Below are 27,112 nucleotides of genomic sequence, written 5' to 3'. Positions count from 1 at the left end.
CTCACTGAGATATTATTCATCTGGGATTTATGTTATTTATTCAATTTGTTTTGTGTTTGGTTCCATTAGAAAAGCTCCATAGGGGCCGGGCGTGTTAGCTTATGCCTGTAATCTCAACACTTTGGAAGGCCGAGGCGGGCGGATCACCCGAGGTCAGGAGTTTGAGACCAGCCTGGCCAAAATGGTGAAACACTGTCTCTACTAAAAATATAAACATTAGTTGGGTGTGGTGGTGCACGCCTGTAGTCCCAGGTACTCAGGAGGCTGAGGCAGGAGAATCGCTTGAATCCGTGAGGCGGAGGTTGTAGTAATTTGAGATTGTGCCACTGCACTCCAGCCTGGGTGACAGAGACTCTATCTCACAAAACAAAACAAAACAAAAAAAGCTTCGTAGAAGAAGGAACCTTGTATCTTCACCACATAAACTGTTTGGATTCGCAGTCGAGTTAGGGAAAAAAAATCAGTCTGGAAGAGTCACACCAAACCAGCTCCTATCTCTGGGGATAGAACAAGGAGTTTGGTTGGCGAGATATACCGTTCCTGAACCTCTAGCCACACTAAGGCTTAATTAATGACCGGACGACTTGAAAGTGCCTTCCACTGTTTCTTTATCTCCTTTTACTTGAGACGGAGTCTCTGTCGCCCTGGCTGGAGTGCAAGTGCAAGTGGTACGATCTCTGATCACCGCAAGCTCCGTTCCAGCATTCAAGAGACTCTACTGCAGTAGCTTCTTGAACAACTGAGGTTAAACAGACGTGCACTTCTTGAGCAACTGAGATTACAGACGTGCATTACCACACTCGAGAAATCTTTCGGATAGGTGGTAAAAAATGAGACTTTATCAAGTTAATAACAATAATCTAACTTTCAACACTCACAGCTTAGTCTCGTGAAATACGAGACCTCAAAAAATTTTTAAGGACTCAGAGTTGTTTCCTCTCCACTGAAATCTTTAGTAAAAGGCGAAAGATTTGTGCGACTTGAAGAGAAGCTAGAGTATAGTAGTAAGTTTGGCTTCGAACCTCCCGGGGAGAGCTAACACTTAACTCACTTATGGTTGTTGGGTGCTTGCGTGGTACGCACTCCCTGCATGTAGTTTATGCACAAAGATGCTGTAAGAGGCATCATGCCCTAAAATAGTGCAGAAACGCCCGCACGGAGGGAGTGCAAGCATCGTGAGTGTATCTTTTCGTGGTGCACCATGGGTATGCAAATCACAGGCGGCTCCGGGCTGTTCCGCGCCGCCGGGGCTGGGTCCCCGGGGCGGGACTCCGGGGACCCGTGGATCACTGGTCTCCTTTGCTCTCCTATTCTCCTGTCTGCTAGTTTTCCTGGGACCCGCACCCCGTGGGTGCCGAGTCCTTTGCGGAGCTGGTGTTTGTCCCAGGGGTTAAGGTCCTGTCCCGCCATCCTTACCCGCATTAAGCCTCCGGGCTTAGGGAGAGGGACGGGGAAACAGACGGGCACAGACACTCAGGGGCAGTGGGAACTCACAGGAGGCACGACATTACCTCTCCTGGAGGAGATGGCATCCGATCCAATTCACCTCGAAGGGTGATATGGAGTCACAGCCAGGGGATGTGGGAAAGTGTTCTAGGCAGAGGGAATGGCGTATGAGAAATTATGGACCCGAAGACCAGTTCAGCCTGTCCAGACAGTGGCGCTCCGTGTGTCTGATGAAGGGGTACTGGGGTGGGAGGTACAGGCTAGATCTCCTCGGGCCTGGGAAGATGAAGATGAGGAGGCTTAGTGAGGCTGGCTAACTTGCCCAGGGTTACTCCGCTGGTAAGTGGCACATAGGGCTGACCCCCTTTGCACTATTCTAACCTGGTGAGCTCTCTCTGCTCCACCTAGAAGGCCCTCCTTGGTGACCCAAACACTGCTGGACCCAAATCCAGCTTCCCTCCCTTGGGCCTGCTGGTTGCACCCCCTACTTTAGGTTCTCTGCCAACTACCCACTTCTCGAGCTTTTTAGACATATTGGTGTGAATTTAATTGCAATAGGCGTTTCCTTTTGTTTGTTTGTTTTTTTGTATCTTTTGCTCAGAACATGATTTCCTGGCCTTTGCCCAGGTGGGGTGGGATGTGAGAAGGCATTGTTGGTGGGGTGGCATCATTCCTGGTGAGTGGGTGATTGGAGCCCAGGGTCTATGCGAACTAGACTATGGGTCCTAAGCTATAGCTGGGAAAGGGCAGTCGCAAACCTCCGCACGCCTCTGGGTGAGGCTCTGTGCTCTATTCCAGGGCTGTGGCCACTCTTCAAGGCCTGTGCTCAGTGGGGCTGTTCAACCTTCACAGAACAAACAGCTTAAATTGTTTCCTCACTAGCCGCTAGCACTTTCGTTTCTGGCAGTTCCTGCAACTGATCCACTGGCTGACTGGCCAAAGATGCCTCTCGACTGTCAGGCCAACCACCAACTTGCAGAGGCCTTTGCCTTGGAGGTTGCTCTGGGAACTGGCTCCTTTCCCTCGGTCCACAAACCTCCGGAGAAGCTCCCCAGACCCTGTTGCCTTCTCTCTGCTTCAACTGACCGCTTTCCTGACCTGCCTCCACCTCACCTTCCGGCTGCTGCATGGCCTTGCCTCTCGTCTTGCCATTTCCCGTGCGGGTGAAGCAGGTAGGTGGAGGTGAGTCTGGAGAGGTGGGCGGGCTGGAATATGGTGGCTTGGAAAGCCACACGGTGGGGCTTTTTTTTTTTTTTTCTGCTCCCGGTCTCCAGATTGAACCCAGTAGGATTTCACACCAACAAAATTTGTTATTGTTTTGTATACTAAGCACTTAATCCAGATGATGTTACCAAGTATATGACAAAAATCCAGAATCTGGGGTCTTTTCCACCCAGAACTAGAGAAGCTAATACCTCAGGTCCTGGCACCAAAGCCCCTTCCAATAGCGAATGTTCACTTGCAAACTCCCCACTCTGTCCAAAAAAAAAAAAAGCACTGAAGTCATTTGAGATGAGTTCACATAGAATATATTTCATTCTTTAAAAAATAAAACTTTCAACATAGCTAACATCTATGTACACTACAAAAATAGACATTTTCATATAAATAATGGACGTGGTAGGAGGTGGGCAGGGATATGAAGAGCCTGCCCAGGAGTCACCAGGCGGTGGGGCCAGGACTGAGGAAAGGTGCTGGAGGGTCTCAGGCTTGGTCAGCTGAGCGGGCAGCGGCGTGGGGTGGGAAGGGGGACAGGGCTGCACTGCAGCCTGAAGTGCTGGCTTTCACTCTCAAGTGACACAGACATAGGCTCACACAGGCCTGGGTGTGCAAGGCGCTGGCTGTTCTGTATGGATATCAGGGAGGCCCATGATGGCTGGGTCGGGAGAGGGGGTGCAGCAGCAGCAGGGCCCTCCAGGGGTCCATCCTGCGTCTAGCACCTGACCCAGTGCTTCCCAGTGACCCCACGTGGCCCACACACGGTCTCTGTGCTTCAGCTGCTCTTTTCACCCAGTGGCTGGACCTGGTCCCCTGGAACTGAGGTGGCAGCAGGGGACCAAGGATGCTCATCAGAGGCTGGATGGACGTAAGCACCAGGCAGGGGGGGTGGGTGGATGGCCACGGTCATGGAGGTAGTCACTCTGGCAAAGCTCTGGGGCAGGGAGGGGGATGCCCCCCACCTAAGCCCACCTCCCTGTGGAACTGGTGGACTCAGGACCTCTGGGCTTTCCTTGTACATCTGTATCACCTGTGGGGAGACACCAGCCACAGTAAGCCCACGGGCCCCTGGGGCTCCCGTCCCCTTCAGCATCTCCCTAGGGATCACCATGACTGTTGGGAAGCTGGGGTCCTTGTTGGTCTCCAGCAGGATATGAGAGCTGGCAAGTAACAGGATGTTGAGGTCTGGGGCAAACTCTGCACCTTGCTCTGGATCCTAAAAGGCTAAGGTGGGTCCCATGAAGAAACCAGGAGGGCTGAGAGGCAGGAATATGGTGTCTGGGGAAAGAAGGAGGCTGCCACCTTCAGCTCGTGGCACCTGTTGGGGAGGTACCTGTCTGTGGACCACAGGGCTCTGTCCCTTCCCTTGCCTATCCCTACCCCATCCCCTGGGCTGGGAGCAGAGGGATGGAGCCGAGGGTGTGGTCACCTCTGGTGGCGGGCCCAGGATGGACAGCAGCACAGGCAGCAGCACAAGTCCATGGAGGAGGCCCAGGAGCGTGAGCACCGTCAGCGCCGCAAAGAAGTACCTGGGGGCGGGGGGAGTCAGCCCAGGCCTGCCCTGAGCCCTGCCTCCCCGCCCCGAGCCCTCCCTACCTTACAATGAAGTCAAAGTGGGAACCAGCAAGCATGAGCAGACCCAGCAATGTGGAGATGGCCCCATCAGTCACAGGGGCAAATGTGTGCTCAAGGGCACGGGCGGCCCGCAGGTTCCGGCTGCCCTGGGTGGTCAGAAAGCCCTGGGAAAATAGAGTGGTCCTGGAGCTGCTCCTCTGCCAGTCATGGCCAGCTCAGCCATGTACCCAGCTGTAACTGTCTTCAGAGCTCAACAATACCTTGGCCCACCAAAGGCCAGGTGAACTAAGTTCATGGGAACTGTACAGGGAGCATGCGTGAGTACTTTTAGGTAACACTGTATGGATGGGTTTGGTGAGCTTAGACACAGAGACGTGTAGAAAATAGGGTACAGCCTGGGTAACAGAGTGAGACCCTGTCTCTAAAAACAAACAAGGCTGGGCGCGGTGGCTCACGCCTGTTATCCCAGGCCGAGGTGGGTGGATCACCTGAGGTTGGGAGTTCGAGACCAGCCTGGGAAACATGGCAAAACCCTGTCTCTGTAACAAATACAAAAACTATCTGGGTGTGGTTGTTTGCGCCTGTAGTCTCAGCTACTTAGGAGGCTGAGGTGGGAGGGTCGCTTGGCTAGGGAGGTGGAGGTCACAGTGAGCCGAGATTGCACTGCTACACTCCAGCCTGCACAACAGAGTGAAACTGTTTCAAACAAACAAACAAACAACAAAAATAGGTTGGGCAGACTACAGCCTGTTACTTGTTTTGTAAATGAAATTTTGTTGAAATAGCCGTACCCATTGGTTAATGTATTGTCTAGACAATTTTGTGTTTCTATGGCAGAGTTGCAGCAAAGACTATGGCCTACCAAACCTGAAATGGTTACTATTTGGTCCTATAAATAGAATAAGTTTGCCAACCACTAGTCCATCTAGAAGAGGGATGCCAAAGTGATAACAGTTATTTCTCAGAGTAGTGTTTCAGAGAATTTTTAATTCTTCTTTTTTACCTTTCTGCATACTGACTTTGTTTTCAAGGACCAATATTGTTCTTACAATCAGAATAATAGAGATATTTGGTGGGGGGAAGGGAAGGGAGCTGTTTGTGGAGTCTGGCTGGTCTGTGGGTCCCCCCTTTCCTCTGTCAGAGAATATGCAGCCCTGGGTGAGGCCCTCCTTGGTTCTGGCATCTCTGTATCTCTGGTATCTCTGTAGAACCCCTCCATTAAGCCCACATTGCCATCCTGCTACCATCCCCTCCCCCTTTTTTTTTTTTGAGACAGGATCTTACTGTGTTGCTCAGGCTGGAGTGCAGTGGTGTAATCATGGCTCACTGCAACCTCAAACTCTGAGGTTCAAGTGATCCTCCCGCCTCAACCTCCCAAGTGGCTGGGACTACAGGCATGTGCCACTATGCCCAGCTAATTATTTACTTTTTTTTTTTTTTTTTTTGAGATAGAGTCCTGCTCTGTTGCCCAGGTTGGAGTGCAGTGGCATGGTCTTGGCTCATGGCAACCTCCGCCCTCCCAGGTTCAAGTGATTCTCCTGCCTCAGCCTCCCCAAGTAGCTGGGATTACAGGCGCTCACCCCCACACCCAGCTAATTTTCGTATTTTTAGTAGAGACGGGGTTTCACCATGTCGGCTAGGCTGGTCTTGAACCCCTGACTTCAAGTGATGTGCCCACCTTGGCATCCCAAATTGCTAGGATTACAGGCATGAGCCGCCACACCCAGCCCTTATTGTCTATCTCTATCCCTAGAATATAAGTTCCTTGGAGGTAAAAAACTGTATTGCTATTATATCCCTTATTCTTTTTTATTTTTATTTTCCAAATTCTTTTCCTTTTTGAGATTGAATCTTGCTCTTTTGCCCAGGCTGGAGTGCAGTGATGCGATTTGGCTCACTGTAACCTCCGCCTCCTGGGTTCAAGTGATTTTCCTGCCTCAGCCTCCTGAGTAGCTAGGATTACAGGCATGTACCACCACGCCCGGCTAAATTTTGTTTTTTCAGTGGAGACGGGATTTTGCCATGTTGGCCAGCTAGTCTTGAACTCCTGACTTCAGGGGATCCTCCTGCCTTGGCCTCCCAAAATGCCCCAGCATCATCCAAATTACAGGCATGAGCCACCGTGCCCAGCCCAAATTTTCTTCTTCTTCTTCTTTTTTGAGACGGAGAGTTTCACTCTTGTTGCCCAGGCTGGAGTGCAATGGCTCGATCTCGGCTCACTGCAACCTCTGCCTCCCAGGTTCAAGCAAGTCTCCTGCCTCAGTCTCCAAAGTAGCTGGGATTACTGGCATGTGCCACCATGCCTGGCTAATTTTTTGTATTTTTAGTAGAAATGGGGTTTTACCATGTTGGCCAGACTGGTTTCAAACTTCTGACCTCAGGTGATCCACCTGCCTTGGCCTCCCAAAGTGCTGGGATTACAGGCGTGAGCCACCATGTCCGGCCAGCCCAAATTTTTTTTTTTTTTTTTTTTTTTTTTTGAGATGGAGTCTCGCTCTGTCACCCAGGCTGGAGTGCAGTGGCGCGATCTTGACTCACTGCAAGCTCCGCCTCCTGGGTTCACACCATTCTCCTGCCTCAGCCTCCCAAGTAGCTGGGACTACAGGTGCCCAACACCATGCCCGGCTAATTTTTTGTATTTTTAGTAGAGACAGGGTTTCACTGTGTTAGCCAGGATGGTCTTGATCTCCTGACCTCGTGATCTGCCTGCCTTGGCCTCCCAAAGTGCTGGGATTACAGGCGTGAGCCACCGCGCCTGGCCCCAAATCCTTAAACAGTACCTAGCACATAGTAGGGGCTTGAACAATATGTGTTGAATACTGAATCAGCTGACTGGTCCCTCCCCCGGGTGCCTGTGCTCACCAGAGCCACGTGGACTGTGAACTCAACACCGATGCCTACAGAGGCCACGAGGATTACCACGGGGATGGCGCTCAGCTTGATGCCCAGGAAACCCATGATACCAAAGAGCTCCACTGTCATCATCGCCAGGACCAGCACCTGGGGGAGACAAGGCTCACGGAGGGCTCCTGGCAGGAGGGAAGACAGGCTGGGCAGGGAAGGGTGAGGGTGCCGCTGGGTCTCTCTGTCCCCACTCCTGCAAGCACTCACTATGAGGCCAGCCGTCCAGGGGTTGAGGAGCAGCAGGGCACAGACGAGGAATGTGCACACCAGCAGGATGCAGACAGCCAGAAGGAAGCAGCGCCGCAGGCCCAGATACTGCTCCCAGAAGAGGAAGGGGGAGCCGCTGGGGTAGGCGTGCACCCCAGCCTGGCCGGCCTCTGCACATGCTGCGCGGGCCCCCTCGATGGCCTCCACAAAGTCTGCAGTCTTCTGGAGGCCACGCAGCAGGAAGGGGAACTGGGCAAACTCCAAGGGCTGAGCTGGCGGGACTGCGTGGGGGAGGGAAAGGGAGAAGAGGGAGAGGGATGGGGCAGTGAGCACGGGGCAGAGTGGGCAGGGCCTCAGGCTCAGGGTTTGTGTGGGTGAGGCTGAGGCTCTTGCTGAGCTCCCCCCCAGGACTCACTGCGAAAGTTCTCCCCCGTGGTGTCATATTTGTCGTGCAGCCATTCAGGAGGTGGGGGGTAGAAGTTGGCCTGTGAGGCTGCCAGACCCAGGGGGTCACTGCTCACCCACACGGTCAGCCCCATGTAGAAGAGCTCGGGTGGAATCAGTCCCTCCCTGTCTACCAGCTTCCTTGTGGTCAGCTGCAGAGGCAGAGAGTGCTGAAGGCCTGGGCCCCGGAGGCCTGCAGCCCCTGTGCTACTCCATCCCTCCAGCCCTCTCCCAACCTGGCTGAAATCCAGAGGCTCCTGGGCGTCTCCGGTCTGGATGAGCAGCTTGTAGGCCAGGGCCCCATCCTCAGAGCCATTGCGGTACGAGTGGCGGGTGATGCGCCCAGAAGCCCAGTCCTGGTCAAAGGCAGCCTGGATTCCTAGGGGAGACCAGGATAGGGTTCTGTTGGCTGGTGGCCCCAGGGCGTTTCTCCCTGCAGCACCCCTCCCTGCCAGTCTCCTCGCCTCTCACCCTGTAGCCAGCTGCGGTAATAGTGCAGCCAGGTGCGGGGTGCCTGGGTGGCCGGTGGCGGCAGCACTGCCCTGAGGGAACTGAAGCGCTGGTGCAGATCAAAGAGGGCGCGTTGGGAGTGGGCGTAGTCAAAGCCACCCTGGGTCACCAGGGCCACCTCGTACAGGGAGAAGTACCTGAGCTGGGCGCTCAGGAAGGCATGCTCCTTGGTGCCCCGGGGCACCACATCCGTCAGGGCCAGGCCGTCTTGCACCAAGGTGGCTCCGTAGAGGCTCAGGCCCAGAAGAGCGCCAAAGAGCACCAGCACAATGGCCTGTGGGAAGTGGCAACTAAGCTGGAGGCCCCAGGGCTGCCCCCAGCCCCTCAGGGGTGGACTGAGCCCTCTGCCCTTCTGGGCCCACAGATGCTAAGTCTCTGCCCTGCTCGGCCCAGTCTTACCTTGGCATGTGACTGCAGCAGCAAGGGGGCAAACTGGTAGCGGGCAAAATGGGCAAGATTCCAGCAGGCACAGGGCAGGGACTTGCAGGCTGCCTTCTGCCTTGTCTCCTCCTCCTGGCCTAGAAGGTCCCGTGTGGACCCTCCAGGGCTGAAGACCTCAGAGCCCAGTGGGTCAGAAGGTGGGGGCACCAGGTGGGCTTGGGGAGGCAGGATGGTGACCACATGCTGGCTGCTGGCTTCACAGTGTGTAAAGGCTTGAACTGTGGCAGTGAGGTGGGCAATGCCCACTGGAACCGTCTCGTCCTCCAGCTCCTGGGGCAGGATCTGAATCACCCGAGCAGAGCAGGGACTGGAAGAGGTAGAGAGTGGATGACAGGTCTGTGCCTTGAAATGCTGGTGAGGGGACAGGCTGGCGTGGGTCACGGGAGGAAGGGGCTGGGGTGCAGGCAGTACCTGGAGAAGCAGCAGAGCACATCGAGGCGCTGGCAGTGGCGCCGCCGCAGGTCCAGGCTGAGGACGGCTGGGAAGACAAGCATCACGGCTACAAAGGTGCAGCCAACCACTATGGCCGCCTGGGGGACGGACAGGAGGGGCATGAAGGCTGGATGAAGCTTGGCCTGAGCCCCACACCCACCCTGAGCCGCCCGTGTAAGAAGCCTCACCTGTAGGGAGAAGGCTCGCAGCGCGGGGATGGGAACGAGGGCAGCCATGAGGAAGGCGGCCATGTTGTTGAGGGATGTGAGTACAACACTGGTGCCCGTGCGCTGCAGACACTCGCCCATGCGCTCCTGCCAGGACAGAGTGGGGACCTGCCCTCAGGTCACAAAGGAGGGGCTGTGTCAAGGTGGAGTGAAGGGGAGGCTCAGGAAGTTGGGGTGCAGAGGTGGGGCAGTCATAACACAGCAGCTAGCATTTACTGGGTACCATGTACGTGTGATGGACTGTTCTAAGCATTCAGCTTGAGTTACCTCACTGATCCAAACACAACTCTTAGGACACAGCACTATTATTTCCCCTGTTTACAGATGGGGACAAGAGGCACTGAGATTCATTAGCAGCCCAGGGTCACTTGAACCAAGAGGCTCTTAACCAGTAAGCTGAGCTGCCTCAGATGAGCCCTGGGGGACGAGGCCCCACCTGGAGAGGGGTGCCAGGCAGAGCCTCTGTGAAGGCATGCGCCAGCAGGAATACGTCATCCACGCCGATTCCCAGAGCCAAGAAGGGCAGCACCTAGAAGGGCAGAGGAGCGGGCAGCTGAGGACCCATGAAGCCTGGTGACTGGCACTGAATCTGCCCTGCAGTCCAGGCGTACCTGGGTAGTGGCAGCATTGAAGGTGATGCCGAGCAGGGCACAGAGCCCAAGGCCTGAGGCCACCGCCAGGGCCACCAGCAGTACCCCGGCAAGGCCCACAGCACCCTGGGACTGGGCACAGTCCCACCGTAGCATTGTCACACAGGCATAGGCCAGCTGTGGGGAGAAAGGGCAGTCTCAGACAGGGGCTCCCAGGGTGGGCACTGGCTGGAGGTGGAGTGGGGCAAGGTGCCAGGTGCAAAACCCACCATGAGCAGATAGCCTCCCACCACACGGGCGGCGCTGACTTCAGAGAACGCATGCAGGATGTCGTCCAGGGTGGTGGAGGAGAAGGCGTGGATCTGCTGGGAAGCGTTCTCAGGCAGGGCCTCCTGGGCCAGCTGGAGAAACAGGGTAGATTGGAGGGGGCAGGAGGAGGGAGTGGCCTCAGGGCATCCACCTTGTCCTTGTCCATACCGACCTGCACAAAGCGCCGCTGCCAGGCTTGTAGCACTGTGCCAGCCTGCTCCTCACTCCAGCCAATGTCATGCGTCTGATAGTCACCCCGGAAATGCTCGTACAGTTGGCGGGGACTCATCAGCAAGAAGGTGCTCTGCAGGGCCTCTGCCCTGGTGGGGGTGCGGGAGAACCAGGGGTCAGAGCTGGCCCAAACACCTGGTGAGGGATGTGCAGGGCCTTTTGCCAGAGCTGCCTGGCATTACAGTATGGGTTCTCATGCACGGAGTCCCCTCATCACCTCCCAGAGGAGACCCTACCTCAGCAGCTGTCCCTGGGGGTCTCTGGCCATGCCTCCCAGCAGCAATTCCTCCTGCCAGTGCATGAATTTGTGGGAGAAGCCATGGCAGCCCCCGCTCAGCTCGTGAGCCACGTTGGGAGCCTGGAGGGGAATAGGAGGGGTTAATGCTCAAGGCCCTGGCTGTGGATAACTGAGTGTCCCTGGGCTTCCACCTCCAGGAACCAAGCCACCATGGAGCTCAGTGGGCCTGGAGTGTAGGTAACTATTCTGAGCCTCTTGACTGCTCTGCAGAAGTGAACAGCTAGTATCCCGAAGACAGGAATCCCGAAGGGGGAGCAGAGGCCTGGAAGTAGGCTTCTGGGAGGAGCTGGTGTAACTGGCGGATTCTGGGAAAAGTACCACATTGGCAGGGCCATAAACCAGGGAGACCAGGTATGATATTCATGCTTACCTACTGTGTTCTTAGTTTCCCTGTATTAGTCTATTTTGACAAAAAGTCCAGCCTTGGCCAGGCGCAGTGGCTCACGCCTGTAATCCCAGCCCTTCGGGCGGGCTAACAAAAATTAGCCAGGCATGGTGGTGGGCACCTGTAATCCCAGCTACTCAGGAGGCTGAGGCAGGAGAATTGCTTGAACCAAGATCCAGCTACTGCACTCCAGCCTGGACGACAGAGTGAGACTCAAAAAATAAATAAGTAAATAAAATTTTAAAAAGTCCAGCCTTATCTAGGCTCAGAAAAGGAAAAAGGGATTCATATACCACTTGAGGGCTCCGTAGGATAACTGAATGGGAATGGAACTGGGGGCCTGGCACTGCGGGAGCAGGGTAATGCCAGGAAGTGAGGGTCAGGGCACAGAGCAGTCAGCTTCCCCAGAACATAGGAGTGTATGAGGGAAGGAAAATAGTCTTTCCCTGGCAGACCTGGTTGGAACCCACCTGCCTGCTGTGATGGTTGGGGGCACTAGGTGGGCAGTGGAGGTCATCAGGGTGTAGACAGGGCCGCCCCACGTAGGCCTGGCCCACCTGTGCCTTGTCTAGCAGCTCCCGGAAGCCCTCAAGGGAGGCAAAGGGACCCAGCTCCTCCAGCAGCTGCTCTGGATCCAGGTTGGTCCACTGGATATCCGGACGGCCGCTGAGGGAAGAGCCCATAGTTGGTGAGGGTCAGGAATGAAAACCCAGGCTCCAAACTGCTGCTGGGGCCCCATGCTGTACCCCACCCTCCTCTTATCTGCCCATTTGTCCCTCCATATGGAGGGTGCGCAAGCCTCAGCTTCTCAGAACTGCCAGGCAGCATGGGCCCACCAGGGTGCTACAGTGAGCGGTAGATGAGTACAAGGGGCTGAGACGTCTATCAGGGCAGGGTTACCTAATACATAGAAAGGGCCTAGAAAGGCCCCAGTGAGTCCCTTACCAAGCTGTGTGCTTGGTTCTAATATATAACCAGCAGGCACACACCTGTAGCAGGTTTTCTTTTTGGCCTGGGCAACAGCTTAGCAAACACCTAGGTAATTCCCCCCAGCAAAGCCTCTTTCTGGGGATCTTTTTCTCCTTTGCTCAGATCTTACAGATCTTTGTGTTTAGTTTTGTGTAAATAAGCCAGGTCTTCCTTCCTTCAGAGGGAAGGAGAAGGGGGATGTTGAGAGAGCCCTGGGGAAGCCCGTGCTCTCTGTTGCTGGCCTGGGAGTACTTAGGACCTTGGTAAGGTTTTGATCATCCTCATTCCCCCAACCCCTCCTTTCTGCTGGGAGAGTCCCCAGCGGGAGATGAAGCAGGGCCCCAGGAGTGGCACTCACGGCAGGTAGGCAGAGCCCCCTTGGAGTTTGGCTCCCTCCCAGAAGCAGTCGAGGGGAGTGAGGATCACGCACGGAAACAGCTTCTCAATCATCTGCCAGGGATACCCCAGGCCACATCAGTCCTGCCCCACAACCTTTGTAGGATGCCCTCTGCAATCCCCCTCCTTAGTTTTAAGGGGGCGGATTGCAGGCTGTGGGGCTTGCTCGGTCTCTCTGAGTCCTTCCACGCCACAGAAAAGGTTCTGCCTCTACTCCCTCTCAGGACACTTACCCGCTCAATCATTCCATTTTCAATAAGGGGAACTCCTGACTTGTAGCAGATTTTGTTCAAATCCCAGGACCTGCAATAGCCAGGGGCATAGGAGATCAGCAGAAGAGGGGGATTCCCACTCCAGAACCCCCACAGCACGCCTCAACCCCAGCTGCTCAGGGGCTCAGCCAGACTCACTTCCCATAGAGTGATACTTGGACTTTACTGGCAGTGAGGGCTGCCTGGAGGTGGAGGCCAAGTGCTTCGGGCGTGAGGATGTTCTCTCCCTCCTGCCGTGCGGTCTGTATCAGCATCTGAGAGGTGTATGCAGCCTCCTCCCCCAGCTTCTCCTTGGTGTAATGCAGCTCCTGGCTCACCCGGCTGCCCACTGCAGGAGCAAAGAGAGAAAGCTGGGGGGGAAAGGGCCTAGGTGCGTCAGAACTTGGGAAGGGGGCTTCTAACTCTGAGGCCTCCCCAGAGAAGTGGGAGAGGTGGAGCAGAGAGGAGCTCCTGCAGAGAGGAGCCCCTGCCTTATCCCTGAGGGCCTGGTCATGGCCCAGGCTGACTCCCCAGGCTTCTGGGTCCTGGAGCTCTGCCAGGGAAGTGGAGAGGCCTTGGTTGTGTGGCTCTGTGGATTTCCTGTGTGGTCTAGGGTTTAAGCATGAACCAGGTTGGCTGGGTTTTGGGCATAAACTTAAAAATGACAATCAGCATGAGCTGGCCGTGGGCTGGGGGGGTTGTAGAGGCATCTTGGTAAGGGAACCCTCAGTCCCTCTGTGCTCTGGTAGGGAGGACAAGGAGGGCCAATGGGGCCAATAGGGAGACTGCTGCTGGGAGGGTTTCCTGAAAGAACAGGTGTAGGGCTGGGGCTGGTTCTTAGTTCAGGTTGCTCTGGGCAGTGATTTATATCCACACACCTTTCTGCAAAGTGTCCTGGGGAGAGGGCAGGGATAGGAGTGTCTGATAATAATGGGTGATAATAGTGGGCCCTGTGTTGGTGTGGGGAAGGTGGGGGATGGGACAGCCATTCAGTGTGCTGCTCCTGCTCGGGCAGGAAGTGCATGGAATCAGCTCACAAACCCTGGCAGGGGTGAAATCAAAGTGAGCCCAGGGGAGGAAGGTGTCCAGATCCCTTTCACCGCCCTCACTGTCCAGACTACAGGGAGTCCCGGCGCCAGGCCTGCCTTAGTGTCCTGGATCTTAGCGCCCCTCCAGTCCTGCGTCATGCTGGCCACAGGCTCCTGCTGTGTAACTGGGACCTGGGGGAGGTGGGGACATTGTGAGGGGATATCACTTAACTATGATGTGGGGGAGAATGGGGGCCAAATCTACCTCTGGAGGCTTTGTGGATTTGGTCCGATCTCAGACCCTGCGCTGTTTCCACCTGTCTGGGGGTCTCCTCCTGTTAGTCTTTGCTGCCTGCTGGGACCCACACGTACTGCTTCTCTGAGACTCAAGTCCCATCTGAGATCGTCATGTTTCCCAATCTCTTTTCCTTTTTCTCTTTTTTCTTTCTTTCTTTTTTTTAGACAGGGTCTTGCTCTGTTGCCCAGGCTGGAGTGCAGTGGCCTGATCACAGCTCACTATAGCTTTGACTTCCTGGGCTCAGGTGATCTTCCCACCTCAGCCTCCCGAGTGGCTGGGACCACAGGCGCCCGCCACCGTGCCTGGCTAATTTTTAAATTTTTTGTAGAGAGAAAGTCTCATCACTGTGTTGCCCAAGCTGGTCTTTTTTTTGGCTCACTGCAACGTTCTGCCTCAGCCTTCTGAGTAGCTGGGATTATAGGCGCCCATCACTATGCCTAGCTAATTTTTTGCATTTTTAGTAGAGATGGGGTTTCACTATGTTGGCCAGGCTGGTCTCGAACTCCTGACCTCCCTTTTGGGAGGCCCTCCTCGGCCTCCCAAAGTGCTGGGATTACAGGCATGAGCCACCACTCCCGGCCCCAAGCTAGTCTTAAATTCCTGGGCTCAAGCGATCCTCCCACCCCAGCCTCCTAAAGTGCTAGGATTACAGGCGTGAGTCACTGCGCCTGGCCCTCCAATCTCTTTTTCAAACCCACGTAATCTTCTCACTCACAAAAGCCCCAAATCCTTGGTAGCCCCCAACACATACTTACCCATATGCTCACATGTGCCCTCGTGCCCCAAAAGGCACATTCCTGGCCTTCACCTCACGAAAACAGTCTTCCTGTCCTGCTCCCCACACTGCCAGTTCCTTCTCTTTTTTTTTGAGACAGAGTTTCACTCTTGTTGCCCAGGCTGGAGTGCAATGGTGCAATCTTGGCTCACTGCAACCTCCGCCTCCCGGGTTCAAGTGATTCTTCTGCCTCAGCCTCCCGAGTAGCTGGGATTACAGGTGCCTGCCACTACGCCCGGCTAATTTTTGTATTATTAGTAGAAATGGGGTTTTACCCTGTTGGCTAGGCTGATCTTGAACTCCTGACCTGAGGTGATCTGCCAGCCTCGGCCTCCCAAAATGCTGGGATTACAGGCGTGAGCCACCATGCCTGGCCTCTCCTTCTCTGACTCTTCCCTACTCCCCACTCCTTTGCCAGGCCTGTACTGCAGTGTTTATTTCACCAGGATTAGGCCGAAGACTGCCGCATGGAGGGGAAGAGGAGGACAGAGATAAGCTTTCCATAGTAAGTGGGTTTGCTAAGAGGAAGGAGGCATGGGAGGAGGAAGGAACCCAGAGAGATCTGACGAGAAAGCAAGAGAAAGAAACATGGATAATTTAAAATGGAGCATCAAAGACAATAAAGACTCCTCAGGGGAGAAAATGGGGAAGAGAAAAAGATAAACCTTAGTTGACAAAGATAGATATGGACAGATGAACTGGGATGCACTGTGGTGCAGGAAGGAAGAGACGATAATGCTTAGTCTGTTCCTTGGGCTAATTACTTATTCCCTCTGGGTCTCCAGCTCCTCATCTGTCAAATGGAAACAGTGACTACCTTGGTAGAATTAGCATCAGCGCAGGCAAAGTACTTAGGAAACTGCATGGCACACAGTGGGTACAGATGGGGAGTTATTTTTCAATGGTTGCTGGTAGAGAAATGATGTGACAGGAAAATGAGAAGGAACTGAAGGAAAGAAAGACTGCAGGTGACAGGGGAGGAAATAGGACAGAGGAGGGAGAATATCAAGATTGATACGTTAGGCTGGGGGCAGTGTTTCACGCCTATAATCCTAGCACTTTGGGAACCCAAGGCGGGTGGATCATGAGGTCAGGAGTTCACGACCAGACTGGCAAACACGGTGTAACCCCGTCTCTACTAAAGGAAAATACAAAAAATTAGCCGGGCGTGGTGGCGGGTGCCTGTAGTCCCAGCTACTTGGGAGGCTGAGGCAGGAGAATGGCATGAACCCAGGAGGTGGAGCTTGCAGTGAGCTGAGATTGCGCCACTGCACTCCAGCCTGGGCGACAGAGCGAGACTCCATCTCAAAAACAAATAAATAAATAAATAAATAAAAAATAAAAGATTGACACATTAAGGGCCGGGCGCGGTGGCTCACGCCTGTAATCCCAGCACTTTGGGAGGCCGAGGCGGGTGGATCACAAGGTCAGGAGATCGAGACCATGGTGAAACCCCGTCTCTACAAAAAATAGAAAAAAAATTAGCCGGGCGCGGTGGCAGGCGCCTGTAGTCCCAGCTACTTGGGAGGCTGAGGCAGGAGAATGGCGTGAACCCGGGAGGCGGAGCTTGCAGTGAGCCGAGATTGCGCCACTGCACTCCAGCCTGGGCGACAGAGCTAGACTCCGTCTCAAAAAAAAAAAAAAAAAAAAGATTGACACATTAAAAAAAAACTCGTCCCTTTTTTTTTTTTTTGAGACAGGGTCTTGCTTTGTCACCCAGGCTGGAGTGCAGTGGTGCGATCACAGCTCACTGTAGCCTTGACCTCCTGGCTCAAACAATCCTCCCAAGTCGCTGGAACTACAGGTGTGTGCCACCATGCCCAGCTAATGTTTGTATTTTTTGTAGAGACAGGGTCTCCCTATGTTGCCCAGGCTATTCTCGAACTCCTGGGCTCAAGTGATCCTCCCGCCTCAGCCTCTGAAAGGGTTGGGATTACAGGTGTCAGTCACTGTGCTCGGCCATACTTTTATGTCTTTACCAATGAGAAAATATAACTGGTTAACCAATATGGAAGAATAGTCTACCTTATAAGTAATCCTCTAAATGCAAATAAAAACATCGATAAGTTACTATCTAACAATTTAGCAAAAATTTTAAAATTGATAGCACTCATTGCTGGTTTACAGGAGTACACTCTAACCCACTATGGGAGTGTAACATGGTATACTCTTTGGGGGAAAGCAACATTGCAACATGTAGGTTCCATAATCTTTGGTCCAGAAGTTTCACGTGTAAGGGCCTATATACCATGGTAGGGACTTAAGCTTTCTCTGGGTGAAATGGGAGTCATGGGAGATTTTGGGCAGAGAGGATCTGACGTTTTCATCACCTAACAATGTATTTTTGTGAATACACGGTTGTAAGAGGTGCCCACGAGAAGAAGTCAGGAAAGGTGTCCTGGACCAAGTGTGTGCAGGGAACTGTCAAAGACTCCGTGTTTCGGTACTGCTAAGAGTGAGCCAGGGAGGAGCTAGCGGCAATGCTGGAGAAGCAATCAAGTCCAATTATGGAGGGCCTAGAGTGTGTGCTATGGAGTTACTTGATTTTACAGAATCTGGTGGAAATCCGTGGAAGGGCACTAAGAAGGGGACTGACTTGGCCAGATGGAGATTGGCCACAGGGTGGTGCTGTGGAGGCAGATTTGAAGGTGAGGCTGTCAGCACCTTCCTCCTTTCTAATAGACCCTGATTTCCGTGGCCATCCTCAGAAAGGCCTAGCAATTAGGGACAGCTGGGCTCCTCCCCAGCATCAGAAGGTGAAACTTGATTAGTTTAAGAAGCCAATCAGTAATTCCACTGCCTTTGCCACGTGAAGGATTTCGGCATAGGATGCTACACAGTTCTTGCTAAAGAGAACAAATGAGAAGTTGGCTGGGAGGCTACTAATAAATTTTTCCTTACTTTCAAAAACAGATGCAAGATCAGGCATGGTGGCTCATGCCTGTAATCCCAGCACTTCAGGAAGCCAAGGCAGGAGGATCGCTTGAGACCAGGAGTTCAAGACCAGCCTAAGGGCCAGCCGGGTGTGATGGCTCATACCTGTAATCCCAGCACTTTGGGAGGCCGAGGTGGGTGGATCACGAGGTCAGGAGGTTGAGACTAGCTTGGCCAACATGGTGAAACCCTGTCTTTACTAAAAATACAAAAACTAGTCAGGCGTGGTGCGCACCTGTAATCCCAGCTACTGAGGAGGCTGAGGCAGAAGAACTGCTTGAACCTGGGAGGCAGAGGTTGTAGTGAGCTGAGATTGATCCACTGCACTCCAGCCTGGGTGACAGAGCAAGACTTCATCTCAGGGGATGGAAAAAAAAAAAAAAGAAAAGAAAAAAAGCCGGGCGCGGTGGCTCAAGCCTGTAATCCCAGCACTTTGGGAGGCTGAGACGGGCGGATCACGAGGTCAGGAGATCGAGACCATCCTGGCTAATACAGTGAAACCCCGTCTCTACTAAAAAATACAAAAAAAATAGCCGGGTGAGGTGGCGGGCGCCTGTAGTCCCAGCTATAGGGAGGCTGAGGCAGGAGAATGGCACAAACCTGGGAGGCGGAGCTTGCAGTGAGCTGCGATCCGGCCACTGCACTCCAGCCTGGGCGTCAGCGCGAGACTCCCTCTCAAAAAAAAAAAAAAAAAAAGAAAAAAAAGACCAGTCTGGGCAACATAGTGGGACTGCATCTCTACAAAAACCAAACAAACAAAAAAATTAGCTGCACATGGTGACATGTGCCTGTAGTCCCAGATACTATGGAGAAAGAGGCAGGAGGACTGTGTGAACCTAGGAGTTCGAGGCTGCAGTGAGATGTGATTGTGTCACTGCACTCCAGCCTGGGTGAAAGAGTGAGATCCTGTCTCTGTAAAACAAAACAAAACAAAAACAAAAAGACGTGCGAGACAAGAATGACTTCTTTTTCCTGACACTGCAGCAGCTACTTTGAGATAAGCCTGAGGACAAAAGTCCAACATGTTGAAGATGGCAGAGGGGAAAGAAAGAAACTGGGTCCTTGCTGATGTCCTTGGGCTGCTGAATTAACAAAATCAACCAGGCTTCCTGTTACAGAGAATAATAAATCAATCTTCTTTCTTCCTTCTTCCCTCCTTCCTTTCCTTTTTTTTCTCTTTCATGTTGCTAAAAGCAATTCTATTATTTTATTTTATTTATTTATATATATTTTTGAGACAGAGTCTTGCTGTTACCCAGCCTGGAGTGCAGTGACGCGATCTCTGCTCACTGCAACCTCCGCCTCCCAGGTTCAAGTGATTCTCCTGCTTCAGCCTCCCAAGTAGCTGGTATTACAGGCACATGCCATCACGCCTGGCCAAATTTTGTATTTTTAGTAGAGACAAGGTTTTGCCACATTGGCCAGGCTGGTCTCAAACTCCTGACCTCAGGTGATCCACCCCACCCTGGACTCCCTAAATGCTGGGATTACAGGTGTGAACCACTGTGCCAGCCTTATTTTATAATTTTTAATTTTTTAGAAATAGAGATGGGGTTTTGCCATGTTGCCTAGGCTGGTCTTGAATTCCTGGGCTCAGTCAAGCTTCCCACCTTGGCCTCCCAAAGTGCTAGGATTACAAGCATGAGCCACCACGCCTGGCCTAAAAGCATTCTAAATGATACAATCAGGAGTGTATTGCCAGGGATGGAACAAGACCTCAACTAGGGCAGTAACCACAAGGTAGAAAGGATGGGTCTGTTATGAGAGAGGTTAAGAAGCAAGGATTTACTAGTTTACTAAACAAGTGGGTGAACGGGCCAGGCGCGGTGGCTCACGCCTGTAATCCCAGCACTTGGGAGGCCAAGGCAGGCAGATCATGAGGTCAGGAGATCGAGCCCATCCTAGCTAACACGGTGAAACCTCGTCTGTACTAAAAATACAAAAAATTAGCCGGGCGTGGTGGCAGGCGCCTGTAGTCCCAGCTACTCGGGAGGCTGAGGCAGGAGAATGGCGTGAACACAGGAGGCAGAGCTTGCAGTGAGCTGAGATCACACCACTATGCACTCCAGCCTGGGCGACAGAGCAAGACTGTCTCAAAAATATATAAATAAAACAATTGGGTAAACAAGAACTGAGGATGACTCCTAAGGTTTTAGCTTTAGACATTTAAGTGAGTGTGATTTAAACTAGCCGGGCGAGGTGGCGGGCGCCTGTAGTCCCAGCTACTCGGGAGGCTGAGGCAGGAGAATGGCGTGAACCCGGGAGGCAGAGCTTGCAGTGAGCAGAGATCCGGCCACTGCACTCCAGCCTGGGCGACAGAGCGAGACTCCGTCTCAAAAAAAAAAAAAAACAAAAAAAAGTGAGTGTGATTCTACCAACTGATACAAGGCCATCCTCTGTCTTCTACACAGAATGGCAGCTCTCATTGCACAGGCTGGAGTACAATAGTGCGATCTTGGCTCACTGCAACTTCTGCCTCCCGGATTCAAGCGATTCTCCTGCCTCAGTCTCCTGAGTAGCTGGGATTACAGGCATGCACAACCACGCCTGGCTAATTTTGTATTTGGAGTAGAAGCTGTGTTTTAACATGTTGGTCAGGCTTGTCTCAAACTCTTGACCTCAGGTGATCCACCCACTTCGGCCTCCCAAAGTGGTAGGATTACAGGCGTTAGCCTCCATGCCCAGCCTTTGTAATTTTCATTTTAGAGAACAATCTACCTCTGAACCCTTGACTTTACAGTTGGCCAGGAAAGACAAATCAGTCACATTCCAAGTCTCACCATGGCAAAGTTAAGGAGGTATGGAACACTGGTCTGGAACACTGATAGCCAATGTTTGCTTTCTTCCTCTGCTTTCTGTTTCTGTTTCTGTTTCTGTTTCTGTTTCTCCTTCTCCTTTCCTTTTCTTTTCTCTCTCTCTTTCTTTTTTTTTTTGAGATAAAGTCTTGCTCTGTCGCTAGGCTGGAGTGCAGTGGCGCAATCTTGACTCACTGCAACCTCCGCCTCCTGGGTTCAAGCGATTCTCCTGCCTCGGCCTCCGGAGTAGCTGGGACTACAGGCGCAAACCACTGCACTTGGATAATTTTTGTATTTTTAGTAGAGATGGAGTTTTACCAAGTGAGCCAGGCTGGTGTTGAACTCCTGACCTCAGGTGATCCACCCACTTCGGCCTCCTAAAGTGCTGGGATTACAGATGTGAGCCACTGCACCCTGTCTGCTTACTCTTTCTTTGAGACTGGGTCTCATAGTGAGACTCCATCTCTATGAAAAAAAAGATTGGCCAGGCGCGGTGGCTCAGACCCGTAATCCCAGCACTTTGTGGGGCTGAGGCAGGCAGATCACAAGGTCAGGAGATCAAGACCAGCATGGCCAACATGATGACACCGGTCTGTACTAAAAATACAAAAAAATTAGCGGGGTATGGTGGCGCAGGCCTATAGTGTCAGCTACTCTGGAGGCTCAGGCAGGAGAATCGCTTGAATCCAGGAGGCAGAAGTTGCAGTGAGCCAAGATCGCGTCATTGCACTACAGCCTGGGCGACAGAGCAAGACTCATTCTCAAAAAAAAAAAACAAAGAAAATAAAAAAAGAAAAAAATGATCACTGCTTTTACCTCACCCCCAGCCAATACAGGACAAGAATGATATTCTGAAATAAAGGAAAAAAGCCTAGGAATTGGCTACCATCCTCTTACAAAACCTTCTCCCAAACAACAGCAAAAAACTGCTGGGGTCTAGCCTATCCTATGCTGGAGTGTAGGAGAGATGAAGAAACATGGAGGTTCAAGCAGTGCTTAGATGGGGAAAATGTGGGGAATGGAGAGGGAGGAAGGGAAGGGAGACTGCCTCTGTTGTGGCAGGAAATCCAAGAGTCATCTGGGACCACCCAGGCAGCAGTGGTGTGGGTGGGGGTACGTGTATGTGCATGTATGCACATCTGTGTCCTGGGGCTGGGGGCAGGCAGGCAGAGCGAAACATCTGCTCTGGACCCCAGGGCTGGCCTAGAGTGTGTATGGATGTGAGAGTCTGCAGGGCTGTGGGTAGATAGGGTGGGGACGGCGTGTGGGAGCCCAACAGGCAGGCAAGCTCTGAGAAACATCTGCTCTGGATCCTAGGACTTGCCAGTATTTGAAATAACTCAAGGGTGTGAGACTCCAACGTGGGCTCTGCCTTTGGGTATGGGCCAGGGCTGAGGGAGCCTACAAAATGCAAACTTCCCAGGGAAAAACAGACTGGAGTTTGACTCCTATCAAAGGGCTGCCATATGAAACCAGCCCTCAGTAAAGAAGAGTCATGCTGAAAAAAAATTTTTTTAATTAAAAAAAAAATTCTTTTGTTGGGACAGAGTGTCCCTCTGTCGCCCAGGCTGGAATGCAGTGGCGCAATCTTGGCTCACTGCAACCTCCACCTCCCAGGTTCAAGCGATTCTCCTGCCTCAGCCTCCCAAGTAGCTGGGACTACAGGCACTCGCCACCACACCTGGCTAATTTTTGTATTTTTAGTAGAGATGAGGTTTCACTATGTTGGTCAGGGTGGTCTTGAACTCCTGACCTTGTGATCTGCCCGCCTCGATCTCCCAAAGTGCTGGGATTACAGGTGGGAGCCACCACGCCCGGCCTGCTGAAATTATTAATAAGAAATCATTCTGGCCAGGCACAGTGGCTCACACCTGTAATCCCAGCACTTTGGGAGACTGAGGTGAGCAGATTACTTGAGGCCAGGAGTTTAAGACCAGTCTGGCCTACATGGTGAAACCTGGTCTCTACTAATAATACAAAAATTAGCAGAGCATGGTGGCGCCCACCTGTAATCCCAGCTACTTGGGAGGCTGAGGCACGAAAATCACTTGAATCCGGGAAGCGGAGGTTGTAGTGATCTAGGATTGTGCCACTGCACTCCAGCCTGAGCAACAGAGTGAGACTCCATCTCAAAACAAAACAAAACAAAAAATAAAACTGCCCCCCGCCCCGCAAAAAAAAAAAAAAATCCCAAGAAAATCATTCTTTTATGCTTCCTTAAGAAAGTGAGGATTTGATCCCATCTGACCCTGGCTGTTGCCTCAAAGTGTGGATTCTGTATTGCTTTTCCATTAAATGGGCCTGGGTGCCTGAGCCCTCTCCCTGGAGGCTTGGCCAGATGATTTACTCAGTTTCCCCAGCCTTCTAGTTCTAACTTTTCTGATACTCCTGGTCATAAGTGATTTCTCCCTGCTTTCTCTTATACAACATAATCACAGGATGCTCTGTATTGTATTTTAGTTATTTCAGCACATATTTTACTTTCCTTGCTACTGAAAAATGAATCTTGTTTTAGCTGCTTTTGTAAACCCTGATGCATTGTCAAAAACACACATAGAAAGTTAACAATAAAGGCCGGGCGCGGTGGCTCAAGCCTGTAATCCCAGCACTTTGGGAGGCCGAGATGGGCGGATCACGAGGTCAGGAGATCGAGACCATCCTGGCTAACACGGTGAAACCCCATCTCTACTAAAAAATACAAAAAACTAGCCGGGCGAGGTGGCGGGCGCCTGTAGTCCCAGCTACTCGGGAGGCTGAGGCAGGAGAATGGCGGGAACCCGGGAGGCGGAGCTTGCAGTGAGCCGAGATCTGGCCACTGCACCCCAGCCTGGGCGACAGAGCGAGACTCCGCCTCAAAAAAAAAAAAAAAAAAAAAAAAAAGAAAGTTAACAATAAATGCTAAATAAACACATACAAAATCACAGACAAATATTCTATACAGCCAATTCACAGGGTCTACCATCTGCAGATGTCCATTTATGGTTGTGGGAGGGAACAGTGTTCCTAGATGCCCAGGTGTACAGATTCTGGCCAGCAAGAGACCCTCCAGCCCCAGGGCCAGGCCTACTAGAGCTCAGTAGCCAAGCTCCTCACCCCATTCTTGTCTTGGGCTCACCATACCTGAGCAGCTATGGCCAGTGGCCACAACTTACCTTCTACCCAGAGCTGTTCCAAGTTTGTCTCAATAATGGCCACGCGGAGACCTAATGCCAGGGCCCCAAAGGCCAACAGTCCCAGAAAGAGCACTTTGCCACAGTGTCTCTGGATCCCGCAGCCCAGAGAAAAGAGCAGGCCCTGGAAGTAAGCACGGAGCCAGAGTGGAGCCTTCAGGCTCCCAGCTAGGATCTGGGATGGAAAGAGAAGGGTCAGCCAGGCATCACTGCAACAATGCATGAAATCCTTCCCTTCTCACCCTGTATATCTGCTGCCCAGCCCTAACTTCTTGATTTCTGGATGTGGGACAGGGAGCACCAACACAGACACAGGCCCACACTTGGAAGATGTAACACCCACCACCTCCAGCACACACCTGAGGAAGGCATAGGCCTATTTTCTTTTTTTCCGTTTTCTCTTTTTTTTTTTTTTTTTTTTTGAGATGGAGTCTCACTTTGTAGCCCTGGCTGGAGTGCAGTGGTGTCATCTCGGCTGACTGCAACCTCCGCCTCCCTGGTTCAAGAGATTCTCCTGCCTCAGCCTCCCAAGTAGATGGGACTACAGGCGCCCGCCACCACGCCCTGCTGATTTATTATTTTTAGTAGAGACAGGGTTTCACCATGTTGACCTGGCTGGTCTTGAACTCCTGACCTCAGGTGATCTGCCCTCCTCAGCCTCCCAGTGTTGGGATTACAGGTGTGAGCTACCGTGCCCGGCCGGCATAGGCCCATTTTCTGAGAGCAGGATACATATGTACACACACCTGTCGTCGGGTGGACACAGGTGAACCCACAGACATTTATTCTCACTGGCCAGACGAGGGGGAGACACAAGCACAGACACACCGACACACACGCACAACTTGCTTGCCGTGCTAGCTCTCGCTAGCGTCAGACACCCAATGACACTCGGCACTTCACAAACCTTGCAGAGGCCCGAGTGACAGACCTGGCCCCGCTTTTCCTTCTTCCAGCTCCCCCTCTACTCACCTGGGGTGCTGCGGTTCGAGCTGGGGGTGTGTAACTCGGGGGCAGCTCTCTGAGGGGCGGCGATCGAGTCATGCTGGCGGGGATGGGGGGCGCGGGCGCCCCCAACCCGCGTTATCTGGGCGCTCCCATAGGCTAGCCCGGTCTCCCAGTACCGCTGGGCCCCGCGTGGGGATTCAGAGGGGCCGCCAAGGCGCGGGCGTGGGAGAGACTGTGGGGTGCCGGTGTTAAGGCGGCTGCGAGGGATGAGTGCAGGGAGCTGCGGGCCCGGGGCGCGGCGCCGGGGTTCACCCGCTCTGTGGGCCGTGGGCCGCGGCGGCTGGAGGAGGAATGGGTTCCGCGCGCAGACGGAATTGCCGGCCCGAGACGCACAGCAGGGTTCGAGGTGGCGACTGCAGTGCCCGGGAGGCGGCTGGAGCTCCAGAAAAGGGAGCTGGCCGGGGCGACGCCCTCCCATTGGCTGAGGGGCCCGCAAATTACCCTAGCCGTGCGGCCGAGCCCGCTGCTAGGTAACGGCGCCGCAGGGGGCGGGGCAGGAGACCACCCAGGCTGGGCCACCCTGCGCCTCCCTCCCGCCCGCGGGGCCACAGGGAGGAGGAGGGAGGGAGATCCCAGAGAGGCGCAGCGCTGCCAAGTGTAAGTCCAGAGGCTGACGTTAAGAAAGGGCGTTTGCGGGCTCTGTTAGGGCTACACTTTTTTTTTTTTTTTTTTTTTTTTTTTTTTAAGACGGGGTCTCACTCTGTCACCTAAGCTGGAGTGCCGTGGCTCCATCTCGGCTTGCAGCCTCTGCCTTCCAGGCTCAAGCCATCCTCCCACCTCAGCCTCCCGAGTAGCTGGGACCACAGGCATGCACCACCACGCCCGGCTTTTTGTATTTTTGGTGGAGAACGGGTTTCCGCCATGTTGCCCAGGCTGGTCTCAGACTCCCGAGCTCAGGCTATCAGCCCACCTCAGCTTCCCGAAGTGCTGGGATGACAAGCGTGAGCCACCGCGCCTGGCCAAGGACCACACTTTCTTTTTCTTTCTTTTTTCTTCAGGCTTAATTCACTTTATTTTTCTTGTATAAAAACCCTGTGTTGTAGCCACAGCTGGAGCCTGGATCCTCTGCACGGAGACTCTGGTGTGAGTCTTGACGAGGTGGTCAGTGAATCCTGATAGGGAGTCTTGGTGAATACAGTCTCCTTCCAGAGGTCGGGGGTCAGGTAGCTGTAGGTCTTAGAGATGGCATCAAAGCGCGTAGGGCCACACTTTCTTTCCGACCCAAAGTCCAAGATTTCTGTTCACTCTTCCCGGCCTCCATTCTTGCCCTCTTCAGTCCACTCTCTCCACTGAGACCAGAGTCATTTCTCTAACATGCAAATCTGATAGCTCCAAAGCACAAGACCCACTTGGAGCACAGGGCCCTGTGTGATCTAGCTAGCTAAAGCCTCCTCTCCCATAGTTCCCTCACATCAGTGTTCCCTCGTTCCTACCTTTGCACATGTTTTGGCCCTTTTGTCTTGGCAGATAATCTTCAAAAAACTGAACTTGAATCACTGCTCCCTTCCCCCCCTTTTTTTTTTCTGAGGCAGGATCTCCCTCTTGTTGCGCCTTCACAGCACACTGCAGCCTTGAGCTCCCAGTCTCAAGGGATCCTCCCATCTCAACCTCCCAAACGGCTGGGACTATAGGTGTGCACCACCACACCCGGCTAATTTTTGTAATTTTGTATAGACAGGGTTTTGCCATGTTGCCCAGGTTGGTCTCGAACTCCTGGGCTCATGTCATTTTCCCACCTGGGCCTTCCAAAGTGCTGGAATTATAGGCGTGAGCCACTGTACCCAGCCTACACCCTCTTTGAAACCTTCCTTGATTCATGTCTCTCTCCTGGCAGATAATTGCTTATTTGTGCTCTCTATAACAACTCAATTTATATATGTATAATTGCATTTATGACAAAATAACTTATGTACTTGAAAGTCTGCCTTCTTCACCAGACAATAAATAGGTGCTTAATAATTGTTGAGTGAGTCACTAAAAGTTGCAGAATTCAGGGTGTAAAGGATTGGAAACAGGGAAGAATAGAGGCAATAGTCCCTCTATTAAACTTTCAACTATCCTATTTGAGTGTGCTGTTTCTATTGGGTTCCTGACTGATAAACCCCAAGTGGCAGAGTTGGGTAAAATCAATATTCCAATATGTAAAGTTTGGGAAAGAGAAAAATAATCTACAATAAGCTCATTTTTCTAACACAACTACTATTATCTCTGGCCAATTTCTTGGTCAGTTCTCCCAGACTTTAAAAAAAAAAAATCATGGCCGGGTGCGGT

The 27,112-nt window shown here is 52.8% G+C and overlaps 1 protein-coding gene and 1 non-coding gene across 6 annotated transcripts; both read right to left on the bottom strand.

Annotated features, from left to right (window-relative positions):
• Positions 1-43: 43 nt before the first annotated feature.
• PTCH2 (patched 2) lies at positions 44-27,112 on the bottom strand. 5 transcript variants are annotated; one of them, XM_007978995.3, is made up of 22 exons: positions 24,806-25,198; positions 23,816-24,008; positions 12,993-13,182; positions 12,816-12,885; positions 12,545-12,636; positions 11,688-11,883; positions 10,771-10,892; positions 10,476-10,623; positions 10,264-10,395; positions 10,016-10,171; positions 9,841-9,933; positions 9,366-9,491; positions 9,157-9,275; positions 8,704-9,052; positions 8,266-8,578; positions 8,031-8,173; positions 7,766-7,946; positions 7,351-7,631; positions 7,102-7,239; positions 4,261-4,403; positions 4,094-4,193; positions 44-3,694 (listed from the first exon to the last, which is right to left on the bottom strand). In XM_007978995.3, the coding sequence occupies exons 1-22, from the start codon at positions 24,875-24,877 to the stop codon at positions 3,440-3,442; spliced, it is 3,612 nt and encodes a 1,203-aa protein (XP_007977186.2). In that variant the 5' UTR covers positions 24,878-25,198; the 3' UTR covers positions 44-3,439. The 5 variants fall into 5 exon arrangements, with proteins under 5 accessions (XP_007977186.2, XP_072863470.1, XP_037854594.2 ...); XM_073007369.1 differs by having other exon boundaries at positions 23,816-23,957; positions 24,806-24,989; XM_037998666.2 differs by lacking the exon at positions 23,816-24,008 and having other exon boundaries at positions 24,806-27,111.
• Positions 884-1,000, bottom strand: LOC119626545 (U5 spliceosomal RNA). The gene has a single exon (XR_005242697.2). It is a non-coding gene; the product is annotated as a U5 spliceosomal RNA (small nuclear RNA).

This window comes from Chlorocebus sabaeus, chromosome 20, assembly GCF_047675955.1.
Source record: "Chlorocebus sabaeus isolate Y175 chromosome 20, mChlSab1.0.hap1, whole genome shotgun sequence".
Lineage (NCBI taxonomy): Eukaryota > Metazoa > Chordata > Mammalia > Primates > Cercopithecidae > Chlorocebus > Chlorocebus sabaeus.
The sequence above is the reverse complement of the archived record's forward strand: the minus strand, read 5'-3'. Positions and strand labels throughout refer to the sequence as shown.